This window comes from Vigna angularis, chromosome 10 (assembly GCF_016808095.1).
Source record: "Vigna angularis cultivar LongXiaoDou No.4 chromosome 10, ASM1680809v1, whole genome shotgun sequence".
NCBI lineage: Eukaryota > Viridiplantae > Streptophyta > Magnoliopsida > Fabales > Fabaceae > Vigna > Vigna angularis.
This window is the reverse complement of record NC_068979.1, coordinates 30,660,770-30,676,213: the sequence shown is the minus strand read 5'-3', so window position 1 is coordinate 30,676,213 and position 15,444 is coordinate 30,660,770. Positions and strand designations below refer to the sequence as shown.

General features: G+C 35.3%; 1 protein-coding gene across 7 annotated transcripts; it reads left to right on the top strand.

The window, feature by feature from the left end:
- The first annotated feature begins 583 nt into the window (after positions 1-583).
- LOC108335671 (ENHANCER OF AG-4 protein 2) lies at positions 584-15,403 on the top strand. Of its 7 annotated transcripts, XR_008245506.1 has the most exons (16): positions 587-1,111; positions 1,503-1,579; positions 3,326-5,281; positions 5,410-5,863; positions 6,851-6,959; positions 7,110-7,222; positions 9,392-9,558; positions 10,585-11,152; positions 11,242-11,737; positions 11,925-12,017; positions 12,128-12,236; positions 12,502-12,704; positions 13,555-13,710; positions 13,955-14,075; positions 14,593-14,663; positions 14,957-15,403. XR_008245506.1 is itself a non-coding variant. In XM_052869043.1 (12 exons), the coding sequence occupies exons 1-11, from the start codon at positions 1,001-1,003 to the stop codon at positions 12,196-12,198; spliced, it is 4,215 nt and encodes a 1,404-aa protein (XP_052725003.1). In that variant the 5' UTR covers positions 587-1,000; the 3' UTR covers positions 12,199-12,236; positions 12,502-12,817. The 7 variants fall into 7 exon arrangements, 2 of the variants coding, with proteins under 2 accessions (XP_017427242.1, XP_052725003.1); XR_008245503.1 differs by lacking the exon at positions 13,555-13,710; XR_008245505.1 differs by lacking the exon at positions 13,555-13,710 and having other exon boundaries at positions 13,955-14,125.
- Positions 15,404-15,444: the final 41 nt, after the last annotated feature.

Genomic DNA, 15,444 nt, shown 5'->3' with positions numbered 1-15,444 from the left:
ATCTATCATCATAGCTAATGTTTTTCCGCTTAGTCACCTATTGATTTTAGTATTAGAGTACCTTTTATAGGTATCATCCGAATAGTTTGGAAACATGAGAGACTCCTCAGAGTGAGCAACAGTTGGATTTGGAACGACTAGTTGGAAACCAACTAATTAACGTGAAGGCCGATTAGAGTTCGACTAGTTGACATGAAGACTTGTCCACCCATCTCAAAATGTTATCTTTAGTAATTGCATTTGGCACTGGTAAGAGAAGTTTTATCATCCTTATTAATTGATGGTGTGACTACTTTTAGCTAAATCAATACACCGTACTTTTCTTTTTATATTAAAAAGGAGAATACATCTTTTGTGATATTAATCATTCCTAAAAATTAGTTTTTATTTTTTAAATATTTGTTGAAACCCTAATATAGGGATGGACAATAGTACGTAAGGCCACAGAAATTAACAATGCTATACATTAAAACTAAACTCTTGTATTGCATGGAAATTCTTTATTTTTGTAATTGGTGTGATGAAGAGAAGCAAATTAAATAATGAATAGTTGCATTCATGAGTTGAGTTGAGATTCATACATACCATGCAATGCTATGCAAGTGCAACACAAAGGGTAAAAATCGAAAAGCAACGTTCGGATTGAAAAAATAGAGAGAGAAAGAGAAAGCGGCACAAAAACAAAAGAGAAGAAGGATCATAAAAACCTTCCCATTTGCTTCCAAATACTATACTCCTTCCTTCCAAAGCAACAACACTCTTTGGAACCAATTCGCCGTTCTCTCTCTCTTTCTCTTTCTTTCTCTCTCTTTGCATCTCTTCAACAAGTCTCAGATTCTCTACCTATTTATCTCTTCGCCATTGTCAATGCTGGCGGCCTCTCCGTGTGCGCCGCTGCTATAGCCGGAGATTCTGCGCCGGAGATTCTCGCGGTGGTTCCATCGGATTTTTCTAGGGTTTTCTGATCGTTCGGTTCGCGCTCCGTGGCATCAACGCCCTAATGCCTCCGCCGCGCCGACGCGGAGCGAACAAGGCGAAGGCCAATGGTCACTTGAGATTGGGCGATCTCGTGCTCGCTAAGGTTAAGGGATTCCCGTATTGGCCTGCCATGGTGCGCTTTCGTTTATCGAACTTTTTTTTCTCCGGATTGTCTTTTTCGAATTTTGTCTATATTTTTTAAATCTTCTTTATTCGATTCCGCACGGATGGGTGTAGTTTCGAGAAATTTTGCGTGTGAGGGTTTTTTCATTCTTGTTAGGGATTTTCTTTTCGTTGAGTGGGTGCGCGTACTTTTCATTTTTTCATTTTCTTGGTACTTCGATTTATCCCTGATTTTTGTTTTCTCGTTATATAATTTGTAGGAGCGTTATAAGTATGCTTCATCTCTCTGTTTTTGGTGTTTTTCTGTATTGTTAAATTGTTAACTAACTTGCCGTTGAGGTTGAATTTTCGATTATTAGTTAATGCTGAGGTTCCTGATTTTGTTTATTCTGTATCTTCAGATAAGCAGGCCTGAAGATTGGGAGAAACCCCCTGATCCAAAGAAGTATTTTGTTCAATTTTTTGGGACCAAAGAAATGTGAGTCTCTTATTTTAGTTCAAGCATTTATAGTTTACCACATGGTTTTTTAAATTGTAGTTGCGGCCCATTGTGGTCAATGTGGTTCGCAATAATCCCTAATGTGGCTACCACTGTAGCTGAGGCATTACAGCCAAATCATGCAATGTAGTCCACAATTTTAGCAATTTCAAACATTACATTAACAACATGTGAACAGATAGGTTGTGAAGTTATTTAGTGGATGTTTTTAAACTCTTCAGTAGCTGATAATGGCTACGTTGTCAAATAATTGAATGAACGTTGACATATTCTGTAGTAATCAATAGAAAGGCCAGGCTGATGCCATGAAGCTCCCCACCCACATGGGGGCAGGTCCACTAAGTTGGTCTATATTAGCAGGCAACCTTACCTGATTCCATGATCTGAACTTGCAGCCTCTGAGTCACATAGATCTAATTCCAAATGTTGCACCCAGGCTATGATGAAAAAGAGAAAAATGGTTATCATATGAGAACAGGAGTAATAATAAATGTTAGTGGACACTAATGTTGTTTAGAGCTGGAAAAGTAATACAAATGACTACTGGAGTTTGGAATTAACATCCTGACACTTGTTGGCTCACAGTTTCTCAAGTGGCTGTCTACTCTAATCTCTTTTGGTTATGATTATTGCTAGATGAAGCCCAAATACACAATTATGCCACACAAGAAAACTAGAAAGCCCTAGATTTTCTACGGCCTAGATATGTTAGCACAAGTTCATTAGAAAACTATATATTTTCCATATATGCACAATGCTTGTGAAAAGACATTGATCATTTCTTATCAATGCATAACCATATCAGTAGATGATAATCAACAATCTACAAAAGGATGGTTGGGATCAGTAAAACAAACTTTAGCCCATACCCCTACCCATATCAAAAAATATTATTTGTTCAATAAACATGTCTCCAAAGAGTTGTTCCCAAGCAGTAGCATCTTGTAAGAGAGGAGGAAAGAAACCGATGGATACTATTAGTAGTTACGTGTGTGCTAATTTGGTTAGTTGAGCCGGGTGAGACAGTAGAAGAAACAAGGCATACAACATATATATAATAGAATCAAGAGCTTGGAGGAAAGAAACCGATGGATACTATTAGTAGTTAAGTGTGTGCTAATTAGGGTAGTTGGGCCGGGTGAGACGGTAGAAGAAACAAGGAATACAACATATAAATAATAGAATCAAGAGCTTCAATCTCAATAATTTTCAGAGTTCGGGTTTGTTCCTAATTCAACCGCAAAATTTAGCTCATGAGACGAGGGTTGCTCCTCACTTACATGCACTAGTTTGGTAAAAAATCTACTCTTCAACACAACTCAACTTTACCTTTAAATTTTGATGCTTTAGAATTTTTTTAATGTGCTACTATGTGCATGTGTGGGCAGCACTAGTGTTTATTTTATATTTTAAATTAATTTGCTGTTTTTATTTAAGAGCACTTAGTTTTCCCCCTTCTATTTCCTTTTTGAGTTATTTTCTGTGTACCGAAAATGTGACTCATTTGAAAAATATGGCAACCCTCCCTTGCTTAAGTCTTAAGCACACAAATAGTACATTAGTCGGGCATTTCCAAGGTCATGTAATTTGTTTACCTTTTTCCAAATACCTGAGTAATTTGTTTTTATGATATCTATTATGCTACTTATTTTACATCACCGTTTATTGTTAATTAGACTGATCATCTTGCTTTTATCTTCTTACATTGTGTCTTTTTTTTCGTAGAGCTTTTGTTGCCCCCGCGGATATTCAGGCATTCACCAATGAGACTAAAACTAAGTTGTCTGCTCGGTGTCAAGGAAAGACAAAGTACTTCACCAAAGCCGTGAAGGAAATCTGTGCAGCATTTGAGGAGTTAGAGAAACAGAAAGTTAGTGGTGTGAAAGAGGACACTGATGATTCACATATTGGGTCGGGAACTCCTGTTGTAGGGGTAGTGGCTCACCCAAAGGATGGCACAGATGCTGTGGTACTAAATGTAGAAAAAACTGACACATATGTGGGAGATGTTGGCTCAAATTTGGGGCAATATACCCAGAAATGTGAAGAAAGTGGTAGCCAAGATGCAAAACCTTCTCTATCTGGTCATCCAATTGACAGTGCGTCTCCAGTGTTGTCTCCTGTGATTGAAAGCAAACCATCAATTGGTGAAGAACTAAATAACTACAGTAGCAAATCTGGCCTGGATGAACAATCACATCGTAAAGTTGAAGACTATGATATTGAGGATTTGTGCAATGTTAATGACTTAAAGCAAGCTGATTATGTACAGAGTGTTTCTACAAATGGGAACAACTCAAGAAAGATTGTTAGTGACTCAAGGAGAAGAAAGATTGCAGATGACAGAAAAAGAAGTGGTGAAATTAGTAGAGCAGTTTTGAAGGATGAAAGCTGTGCAGGTTATGCTAGTTTTTCCAGGTCTGGGGAGAAATTGAAAGATAAAAAAAAGGGGAAAGATTCATTTTCTGTTAGGTCAGATTCTTTAGATGCTCCAAAATCAGACTCTGATATTAACAGTGGAAGTAAAAATAAGAACCTGCTGAAAGTTAAAACAAGTCTTAAGGTTAAAAAAGAGTTACAAGAGAGCTTTGAATGTTCTGAGGCTGAGAGAAGAAAACCTCTTAAACATAACAAAACCCATGTTCATGGAAAACGTAATTTGGGAACATATGAAACCTCACATGCTACCAAGAAGTTGAAGTTTATGGATAACAAAGACAACAAGACTTCAAAATCTCTCTCGGAAGATGGGAATAGTGTTTTTCCTAGCTCTCCTGACAAAGAATTCAAACAAATAGAGTTCAAAAGGTCTACATCACGTTTGAAATCAGAAAAAGGTTTGTCATCGAGGGGTCAGATCAGCATTGTAGGTTCTGATGATTCTGTTGGTGAACTGCTGCCCGAGACAAAACATCGTGTCCAAGTCCTGCAACCTATGCCTGATTCTGCTAGTGTTGCAACTGGTGGACATACAGAGATAAGTTCTCTTGGATCGCAAGGTGACACAAATAATGTTGCAATTAAGCAAGCAAAGAGGAGACGAAGAGCTGTTTGCGTTTCTGATGATGATGATGAACCGAAGACTCCTGTTCATGGAGGAGCTGCTAAAGATATTAAATCAACTTCTTTTGTTTCAGAGGTTATGAAGAGCAGTGATACACTGCTAGAGAACACTGATGTTGCTCAGCTGGCTACCAAAAACCCTATTGCACTTGAGGATGTCCATTTTAAAGAATCCACTTCTGAATTACATAATGACAATTTGTCAACTGGGCATCCTCAAAATGAGACTGATGAAGTTATTCCTGTTCAATTACCTCATAGTCCTGGGAGATTAGGTTCAAAGCAACTGCCTCCCAAGGTGGTGGATAAATTGAGGTCCATCTCTCCTGTAAATTCACCTCGTTCTCTTCATACAACAAAGTCAAATGCTGAGCAAAATAAATCTTCCAAACGTATGCTTCAAGTTTCCAGTAATTCTACTCAAAAGAAGGTTGATAACGTGTCTTCAAAGAATTTAAATAGCTTCAGCTCTTCACCAAGTCAGGTCACTACTCATAAAAAGAAGCCTGCACCTTCAGCTGAAACTTCTAAAACTACACCAAAGACATTATCACAAGCAGTTGAAGTTCCAGTTACAACAGAAAATTTAAAGGAATTTGATGCTTTTCATGTTGATAGGTACATTTTTTTTTTAATTTTCTTTTGTTTCTATATTTTATTTTTGTTTTTTTTGTTTCCACTTCTTTATTTATATTATTATAGAATTGTGGTGGGCATGGAAGAAGTAATGTATGTTTTGTTTCTAGGACTCCAGAAACTCCTAAGACTATGAAGAATCTTATTGCAGCTGCACAGGCAAAACGGAGACAAGTAGCTCAAGCTCAATTTCAGCCTCTTTCCACTTACTATACTCAAGGGGGAACACCAAGCCCCTCTACAATTCAACCATTTTTGTCTGCCTCAAGTAATTTTGATCAGGCTGATTGGCAGGGAGTTCTTGAACACCCAACATTGGCTTATCCATCAACTAATGGGTATCAATCCATTTCTCAAAATGAACTTGATGCTGTAGAAAATGAGGAGAAAATAGTTAGTCCAGTGCAAAAGGATGTAAGGGGTTCTCTAAGTAGCGGTACTGATGCCGCTATTGCTCGTGATGCCTTTGAAGGAATGATAGAGACTTTGTCTAGGACCAAGGAAAGTATTGGGCGTGCAACACGTTTAGCTATTGATTGTGCTAAGTATGGCATTGCCAATGAGGTATGCTATTTCATATCCTTTCTATTTCTAAACCAATGAATCAGATAACAACTAAAAACTTTATTCCTTATCATCCACATCAAGTATGAGTATAAGATTGCTTTTAGTGTGCAAAGATACTATCTCAACATTAGTTATTGCTAGCTCTGTTGGAGTGCTTTTCTACCAGTTGGTATACCATAAGTCAGTATTGTCACATGGGTGAAGGGTAAGCTCAACTAATGTAGAAAGCTAACCCTCATGTTTTTTAAAAATGAAGTGTTTTTTGAGCATTGTATTATTATTATTATTATTATTATTATTATTATGATGATGATGATAATGTGAGTGCGTGTGTGTATTTAAAATTAAACTATTAGGTTTCTTTTGTGCTTCTGTGTTCAATTTGTACTTGTAGAATATGGCAATGCAGATTTTTGTACATTTTAAGAATTGTGATGTGAATATATTTCTTTTAACAATGTTATTAGGCTTGTACAACTACTTTTTTCCTATGATTACGATATGCATATTGGATACAATATGTATCTTAAATGATGATATGATACAATATTCTAAATATATACAAGATACATAACATGTAAGATACATATCTTAGTATGTATGAAAATTCATAAAACATAATAGATATATGATTGAAATTCTACAAATCTTAAGAACAATAATATCACAAAAAAGTAAATCATTCTCATCTTAAGTTATTTCCTATTATTTTAAAATATAATAACACTATCAATCTCATTCTTTCGGGAAACCATCCATAATGAGAACAATTTTCATTATTTGTTTATCTATACAATGGACAATGCTTTCATGTTTCTATATTATACATGTTCATACTTTGTTGTATGTTTTGGTGAAGTATCCAAAAGTATCAATGTCAAATACATATCAAAATAGACATGTGAAGCAAATTGAAGTGCCAATTTTGGCATCAATTTGATTGTTATTTTAATTGTAGTGGACTTACCTTGAAGTTATGTTCAGGTTGTTGAACTTCTTATTCGAAAGCTGGAAAGTGAAACTAGTTTTCATCGTAAAGTGGATTTGTTTTTTCTTGTTGATTCCATCACCCAGTGCTCTCATAATCAAAAAGGTGGGAGTATGTACTTCATAGTAGACTGTTTAGTTGCATTTATTATGGCTATGTCTGCATCTCTCTTTTCTCTGTTACCTACAAATTTGCAAGTCTTAGGTAGTGTCTTTAATGATAACTTTGAACTGTAATCATAGATATACTTTTCAGGCATTGCAGGAGCCTCATACATCCCCACAGTTCAAGGAGGGTTGCCACGCCTTCTTAGTGCTGCTGCTCCCCCTGGGGCCAGTGCTTCTGAAAATCGTCGTCAATGTCTCAAGGTAAGCATTTTGCCTGCAAACATATTTTATTTGAGAGGAAAAAAAAGCCAGTATGAAAAGGAATATAATTATACTTCAAAACAGAACAATAAAATCAATAATGTGAATCAATAATGTGAATTTCCTTGAAACAGCTACAAATCCTCAAGGTAAGCCATAATTACTATTTAGATCTGTCTTGCCAGACTATTTTTTATCACTTATAAACTACTTAAAAGTTAAATCTATAAATAAGAGTTTTACATTTAATGTTGAAGTTGTTTGGTATTTTTATAATTTTTAAGCTTGGAAGTTACTCTTTGGTAAAAAACTTCGTGTAGCGTGACTGTAGACCTGAAAATTTGGAATAAAGAGGGAGTGAGAGGGCAAAAGCTTATTTATCTTTATTATTTTCATTAGAAAAAACACTGTTTTGGAAATCCTTTTTATTTGCCTAGCTTCTCCTTCTAAGGAAAAGAGAAGCCTAAAATGAGTGGGCCAAACACTACCTACTACCTAGTGTTTGATATGCTAAATAAATTGAAAAAAAGTGACAGAACTGATGTCAAAACAGTGAGAACATTGAATTTATTTGAGAATAAGAGGGTAAGATTTTCCTAAGAAAAACATTATATTATAAAGGATTCAATTTCAAAAGGATATACACATTTTCTTTTCTCCAATGTCAATTATCAAAAAAGGAATTATAATTGCATGAATCTCAAGTCAGAGTATCAAATATCAATTGGATAAAGGTCAAATAATTATAAAAAAAGTGTAAAAATGATCAAATGTGTGTCCTAAATTACAAAACTAAGGACTAAGAAATACAAAAGTAAGAATATAAAGACAAGTTTTTGTGAGCAACAAGATTTCTAGTCATGCCTGTGATTCTTCCAAAATGTCCTCACTCCTTTTCTTCTGTATCCATGCACTCATCAATTAGAAAGATATAGCTTAGGTAAAGCTTATGAAGCTTTGACAATTCTCACCTTATAAGCTAGTTTTAGACTTAAATTAAGTTTTAAGCCCAATTTCTCTGAGAAACCCATTTAATTTGACAACTCCTTTACTGCAAATGTGAGACATCCTTAGCTGATAAAGGGCACATAAAGATGAAGAAATTTGCATGGTTAGAGAATCAATGAACCCCTACAAAAATAGGATCCTTGACCTTGGCTTTAGGAAGGCCATTATCTAGATGCATATTGCTCTTTTAAGTCACCGTATCTTTAGAAGTCTTAAGAAGTAGACTTTTAGTCTAATTGAATTTTACAAAATTAACTTTTAAGTTGAGGTTTGCATCTACTTATATATTATAAATTTGTCTTATCATTAGTCGACATGGGATCTCCAACCCACATTCCTTACGTCGAAGCATATTTATCTCGAGCATGAGACTATATATTTATGGAAAGTCTAACAGCAGTTCAATAGCAGTGACACGATAGGTTCAACAAACAATAAATCTAGCTAGGATAGAATTTTAAATGGCTATGATATTATCATGAGAAGTGAACTTTAAGCTTAACTCAATTCTACAAAACTTGTTTGTAAGGTGAACTTTGTATCCATTTATATAATATAAATTGCTTTATTACTAATCAATGTGGGATCTCCAACAAGAAGAAGTGACTCTGGATCATCACCAAAATTTCCTAGTAAGTGGGAAGGTACCACAGTTTTTGGCACTCAGGGAAAGCAATGAAGGAGGGAAAGGACATTATTATTGTACTCACTTGTGCCCACAAAACTTTTAGCAATTGATACTCTGGACTAATTTTAGTATCAGAGAGAATAAAAGAATGTTCTCATACCTACCTCAATTGTTGTCAAAAGAGAAATGTGTCATTCACATACTAGGGTTAGACACCATAATTTGCTGTGAACCAACTCTGATCCCCTTGACAATCCTCTGTCAACAGTTATTAGGAACATCTGTTTCAAATTATCACCAAAGTAAGCTACAATGTAAATTGCCTCTCCCAATCTGATTTCTTATTGTCTGTAGAATGAGGAGAGGATATTTTGTAGGATTATCTATTACTTGATTATAACTTTTTTTATAGGATATAGACAAGGGTGGTTTTCTATAGGAATGTTTTTGTGCCAGTTTTTGGTAAGTGGGTACACTGTGTGCATGAGGGATATTAACTTGTTTGTTTTTACATTTATGTGTGTGGAATGCAGGTTTTAAAGCTGTGGCTTGAGAGGAAAATTTTCCCTGAATCAGTTCTTCGTCGTTACATGGATGATATGACAGTTAGTTGTTCCTTTAGGCGTCCTTCTCGTGCTGAACGTTCTCTGGATGACCCAATTAGAGAATTGGAGGGCATGTTTGTTGATGAGTATGGAAGGTGTGGATGTTTTTAATTAATTGATCTTATTAGCTTGGAAGTTCATGTTTTGTATCTAATCTCATTATTATGAAGTGTTTTGTTCGTAAGAGTCACTTGTTATTTATAGACTATTGATCTAGCTTAAATCAACAAGCTATTGTGAATGTTAGATCCTTAAAGCAAGAAAACAGATGCAGCACAAAATGGAATATATCCATTTGGACTTATTGTATATCAATGAGCTTTACATTGTCATAAAAAGAAAGAAGTGGGTTGAAACTAGTGTGATTAGTCTGTATGAATTTAACTTTTAAATTGCATTTTTGTCAAAATTGTTTTGAATAAACAATCTTGTAGGATTTTCTCTTCTGACCTACTTTGACTGAAATCTAACTGTAGATTCTTGAATTACATGTTGATTGTCAAAATGGAGCTGAAAGATTCTGGTCTAGTGGCAGTGGACTGCACATCTAGACCCCACTGATAGAGGAATGATTTCGGTTGGAAGTAGAACACAAGGAAGAGAGAGAAGAATAACAAATCCTAGAAACTGTGAACTGCACTTCATTATCATTTTACTGTCTAAAATGTACAGCCACCCTGCTTTAATTAGTGCAGCTATCTCACAGCTTACCATTATAAAATCCTGACTAATAATAGCTGCCCAACTAACCAGTCAACATTCTTATTTATATTTATGCACCATGCCACTCTAATTACCATTATAGTGCACCTATCTCACAGCTTACCAATATAAAATCCTGACTAATAATAGCTGCCCAACTAACCAGTCAACATTCTTATTTATCTTTATGCACCATACCACTCTAATTACCATTATAGAAAACAGGAAATTGTACATGGAACATATTTCATTTTTGTTTCTATTTGTAGTTTCCTATTTTATATCACTGGACTTGCAATTAATAATATCAGGAATTTCTTTCTTCGTTTTATGAAATAGAACTGTCATTAGTTGTTTTTTTATTCTATTGGTAAAGCTTTCTAATTCTAATTCTTCTTTTATATCTGGATGTGTACCAGTAATACATTTAAGCTGCCTGGCTTTTTATCTTCTTGTGTGTTTGAAGAAGATGAAGACAATGATTTTCCAAGTAATGCATCTCCAGCAGATGCGATGCGCATTGTTGGGGATTCTGAAACTTCTACTGTTACCCCAAGTGACAAGCGCCATTGTGTCTTGGAGGATGTGGATGGTGAGCTGGAAATGGAAGATGTTTCAGGTCACCTTAAGGAGGAAAGACCTTTATCACTGAACAGTCCTTCTGAAAAGGATTCTCAACTTCAGAGCTCGGAAAGGATTTTAGTTCCAGCTTCAAACATTTCTGCTGAGATACCTGATGATATTCTTGAGGGCTCTCCTCCTTTGCCATTAGATTCACCCCCTTCTCCTCCACCTTTGCCTTCCTCGCCTCCACCCCCTCCTTTGCCACCCCCAAGCCCTCCACCTTCACTGGTTCCTCAATCATATGAGCCTGTTCAGCCTCCACTTTTCTCCCAGACAATAGTGCCACCTCAATTATCGCATCAGTCATCACCATTGTCAGGGTTTCAGCAGAGTGTACCTCATGATTTTAGTGGCTCAACCAATGTAAGATGTTTTGGCTTTCAAATATCACTGGTTTGTTTTGGATTTCTTTGCTTTGATGGTTTTGACAAATGGAGTCGTCCTCCCTACAGGGCAACCAAATAGGTCAAGTGGCTGGAAATTCTTTCCCTGGAAGTCACAATAGCTCAGTTGTCAAGAATGAAATATTACAACAGCCATCTGCTTGCTTTCCTGCAATGGCAGGCTGCAACTCTCAAGAACCTTCTGGTTTTAACCCTCCGAGGCAGTTAGAATATGGACAAAATGATATGTATCTAAATTCTCAAGGCCCTCAACCTAATATTCAATTTCAGCCAGCTAACCCACCATTTGCTCCAAGACATGTGCATCCTGCCCTACCCGAAAATTCATCCAATCAATACTCATATCAAAAGCCTACAATTCCCCAGCACCTTCCACATTCTTTCCTTCCCCCCTTCTCATTGCCATCAGTTCCAGATGGCCAGAGGCAATTTGGTGCTAATGAGCAATGGAGGAGACCATCAAGTGAATTTATAACAAACAATCAGCAGGGTCTATGGATAGGGAGAAATCCTTCATGTCCTGCTCCTCCCTTTGGGCAGGAAGGTATATTCAGCTTACTGAATCCAACTGATTATCAAAGTTATTGATGTTTTTTGCTGTTTAGTTAGTTTGTATGTTTGTTATTAGCTTTAGTTTTTCATAAAGGCTTGCATCCATCTATTTTTAGTATTTCTGTGCTGTGAGATACAACTGAATGTTATAAATGCTATTTTAATGATGATAATGATAGGTTTTTTTCGGCCACCACTAGAAAGACCACCAATAAACAACGTAGGTTTTCAGCATGCAAATCCTAGCAACATACCTACTCATCCTATGACAGGTAGTTTTTGTTATTTTGCATTTCCTCACTGTTTTATTGGTTTCCCCTTTTTAGCTTCCTATTGTTAATAAACTACATTTATGCATCAAGATCATTAATTCTTTCTTCAGGACATGGTGTTCCTCAGATGTTGTCCTGTAGACCAGATATACCTGCACTTAATTTTTGGAGGCCTACCTGATGCTGATAGAAATATTGTAAAATTCATCTGTACAATTGGTGGGTAAGGATTGGTCATTGGATTCATATTTGTAGCTTGTTTGAAATGTTTACATAACTTTACGTTAAGAGCAAAATTATTTTGAATTAATGATCATTATACCTGCCTATTCATGGACTCAGTTTCTTTCATAATAAGAAATTAGGTCATTACATATGTACTATTCTTTTTCTAGGTTTTTGGTCAATGTTTATTCTGAAGAAAAATATTATTTCTTAGTTCTTAGTTGCAATACTTAATGATGATTGTCATGCTACCTTTCAGTGTTGATGCTTGTGGATCAACTATCGAGGTCACACATTGTGGTTTGAAGTTAGATTCACTTGTGTAGAACATATGGACCACTACCCGAGGAAAGTTTTGAAAACTTGTGGAGGCTTTTGGCAGGACTGTGTATATTATAATTTTTCCTGACAATGTATCCCAAGAACATATGCTTCCAAGTTTAGGTCCTTGTTTCTGACTTGGTTAGTTTGTCTGTTCTCATCCTTTGTAATTATTACATAAGATTGCTCTCTTTATATTGATGAGTTTCATGCACTCAATTTAAACTACAATAGTGGAATGTTAATTCTAGCCATTGTTTTCTCTTCTCAAATTTTATTCTCTTGATTCTTTTAAGTGTTTTGCAATTTTGAAATGTTTAGTGTGTTTCATCTGCTTCAGTGTCTGACCTGTCGGTATGTATCAATTGAGTTATGAACCATTCCAATGATACCAATCTTTTAATTGATTGAAAAGAAAAAGTGCACTAACTGATGACAAGTGTTATTACTTTGTTTTACTGAAATATTATTGCTGAATATTTGCTCCATTTAAAAATTGAGTCAATTCATATTCATTCATGCATACTACCTTTTTCTCCTGCTGTGCTCCCTGCAATTGCCATCTTAGAGGACCAATTCACATCTAAACTTAAATGATATTCAATATTTGATTCAGAATATTGCCCACGATGCCTATACTGGGAAATAATAAATAATATTATTGCTGAATATTCTGAATCAACGTATATTTCCCATTATATGTTGTACAAGACTAGTTTGGAAACAGTTTTCGAATTACTATATTTTGTTAGGCAGCTACCATCAGTGATGATGACCGATCTCTCCCTTTACTAATGGATGAGACAGGGTTTTGTTGGCCTATAATTGCTGGGCTGAGTTTCTTCTGATATAGAGATTGCACAGCTTGCATTTTTTTCAAGTTTGAGCTTCTTGAGCTAACTGCTTACTTTTTGTTTCTCTGCTTTGAACCATAATCTTATCCTTTTGAAATTTCCTTTTCTGTAATAATTTTTTCCCTTCCTTTTTAAAGGTTTTGGAGTAGAGGAAAGCTGGTAGGTTGTGGAGTTGATGTCTTTGCTGGATGTATGATTTGGTTTAAAAAGTCACAGTTGATGATTGCTAACATATATCAAACATGGCCCTGTGATGTTTATGGATTTCGTGTTGCTTGAGCTAGGGTTACTTGGTAATGTGTTTAAAATATTAATTTCCTGGGTTAGGATGGTGTTTGGTTTGTTTTATATGTTCATATTTAGTTTCTATGTTGATACTTTTCTTTTGTTTCATGTTTTAAGGATTTTGTGAAGAAATAGAGAAAACAAGATTATATTATTTTGCCATCTTTTTAAAAAATATTTTTTGTACTTTATGAATAAAGCATCATTTCACAATTAAAACAACACAAATCTGATACATCACATATTCTTCAGATCTACGTGGTGTTGAAAGGGGAGAATCATATAAAAAAAATTGTGGGAAGTTGTCATCAAAGAGCCTTGCTGTTAAATTCCAACACGCCGATTTTCTATTGATTAGCTGATCTCAGAAATGGTATTTAATGCGCGTTTCATATTCTCTCTTCTTAAACTTGTGGATTGAAGGTATGAACACTGTAATGTTAATGATCATTTACATTAAGGGTTTGTTAGAACACTTACCGGATAAGAAAATAATAAGGGAAAATAAAATAACTTCTTTATAAGATAAAATTAGTTTATACATTAACTAATTTGCAAAAAATGGTCCTATGTTAGCCTTTTTTTGAAGTCTAGCTTTTAATTCCTGGATAAGTTAATCTTAGTTTATAGGATTTCTTTTTCAATTTTCTTTTCTTGGAGATGTTTATGGAAGAATTTTTCCGAGTAAGCTTTAAAGTTATGACCATGAGTGCATGCTCACGTGTTTTTAGTAATTGAAGCTCAAGTGACTTTGAAACGCATATATTAGAAACTTCAATGCAATATAAATGTTTGTTTATAAACATTATTATGGTGAGAAATTTTACAAAGTGAACAAATTCTTTAGACATGTTAATTTATTGCACCTTATTTATTCATGGATTTTACAGAGTTATTGAGAAGAGCAGGTACTTGAAGTTTTGCTTTAGTACAAGAGCTCATTGCCATTGGTGAAAAACAGGTTGAACTTTTTCTATTGTGTTTTCCTATCATAACTTTTTAAATTCAGGCATAGCCGTATTGATTGCTTTGCATTGTTCCTTGAAATTGTGAATGAATGATTGTGATAGGACAGTCATGCCGTGGCTTTGGATTGCGATACAATCATGGACACTTTTTACCTTGATGTCATGTCATACTCTTCAGTAAAATATATAGTCCTATTTTTGGATTCAAGCACGTTGTAATGCTTGAGTTGTCTGTTAACCTTTCTATATTGCTGAAGAGGAATTTTGAGTAACTTGAACATTTCAGGTTTTTCCGTAAGCGGAGATGGAGATTGGTTTACCTTTCTCATGTTACAATGTGGTTTCTGAACAACGAATAAGGTCAGACACTCAGATTCACATTGCATCCGAAACTGTAGATCTTCGAACTAGATAGTTGACATGGAGGAACATAATTTTTTGTTATGTATTATACATGAAATTTCGATGCGACGACATGTATAAGGATAGCTCTCATGAAGGGCTTAAAAAATTTAGCAAAATATTTCTGATTTGCACATTACAATGTTTAGATAGTGATACTGTGTAGCACTGATGCATGCACATCTTCACAGTTCTAGTTATTTTGCATACACAAGGAAGAATCTTGAACAGAGAGCTTTTTGTACTTCACTGTAGAAAAATTTCTGATGCCTGGCATTCTGCCTTCCCCATCAATGTGATATGCCAGGTCGATGATGATTTATTTACAGTCTCTTCAACGGATCATTTATTTTCAAGTACCTTATCTCATGC